The sequence below is a fragment of the Drosophila guanche genome, unplaced genomic scaffold (assembly GCF_900245975.1).
Source record: "Drosophila guanche unplaced genomic scaffold, DGUA_6, whole genome shotgun sequence".
NCBI lineage: Eukaryota > Metazoa > Arthropoda > Insecta > Diptera > Drosophilidae > Drosophila > Drosophila guanche.
The window spans coordinates 1-857 of record NW_023000909.1 but is presented as its reverse complement, the minus strand read 5'-3'; the positions used below and the strand labels follow the sequence as shown (position 1 = coordinate 857).

Sequence of the window (857 nt, the reverse complement as noted above, 5' to 3'; positions counted from 1 at the left end):
TTGCTTTAATAAAAGGAATACTCAAAGAATCTCATCATGAACTTCTACAAGATCTTCGTCTTTGTTGCTCTGATCCTGGCCATCAGTGTGGGACAGTCGGAGGCCGGTTGGCTGAGAAAGCTTGGAAAGAGACTTGTAAGTCTAAAACAAAGTCAATAATTAATATAGAAGCTAAAATATATAATTCTCTATTATAGGAGCGCGTTGGCCAGCACACCAGAGATGCCACAATTCAGGTTGTGGGAATTGCTCAACAGGCCGCCAATGTGGCAGCGACAGCCAGAGGATGAAGAGAGACAACAGTCTAACCTTAACATATTTAATTTATTTTCGTAGACCTAATTCCTTGAACTAAGTAAATAAAAAACCTTTAACTGAAACTCACTAAAATGTTTAATGATACACATACATCAAGTCAATGAAAAGTGTTCGGTTTGACTAAGATTCCTTTCAAAACTATAGAAATACTGGCATATTTAGGAACGGAGATGTGTAAAATAATTTTGTTTCTTTGTAACTCTTCCAAACTACCGTGGAGGTTAAGTTGACGTCCCTTCGACGGAAATCGACTGCAATCTTTCCTTCCTTGGTTTTAAAATAAGTTCATATAAAGTCTAGATATATAAAATGCAAGTTTTACAAAGTAAAGTAAGTACTTTGGGCGTAAAATAAAGATTTTTATAGTGACAAAAATAGTTTTGAAATAATGAAAAAAAAAACGAAAAATACATTTTATGAAAGTTCCAGCTGGGGTTTCAACCCACTGCTCTTAGACTGCGGAGTGTCGGCCTATCACCCCTGGTCCACAATTTGATTCCGGTAGGAAAAAACTTTAATATCATAAGTTGGCCTAGTTC

The 857-nt window shown here is 36.2% G+C and overlaps 1 protein-coding gene across 1 annotated transcript; it reads left to right on the top strand.

Annotated features, from left to right (window-relative positions):
• Positions 1-6: 6 nt before the first annotated feature.
• Positions 7-380, top strand: LOC117591775 (cecropin-C). Its single transcript, XM_034285085.1, has 2 exons — positions 7-135; positions 198-380. Exons 1-2 carry the CDS (start codon positions 37-39, stop codon positions 288-290), a joined length of 192 nt encoding a protein of 63 aa, XP_034140976.1. The 5' UTR covers positions 7-36; the 3' UTR covers positions 291-380.
• Positions 381-857: the final 477 nt, after the last annotated feature.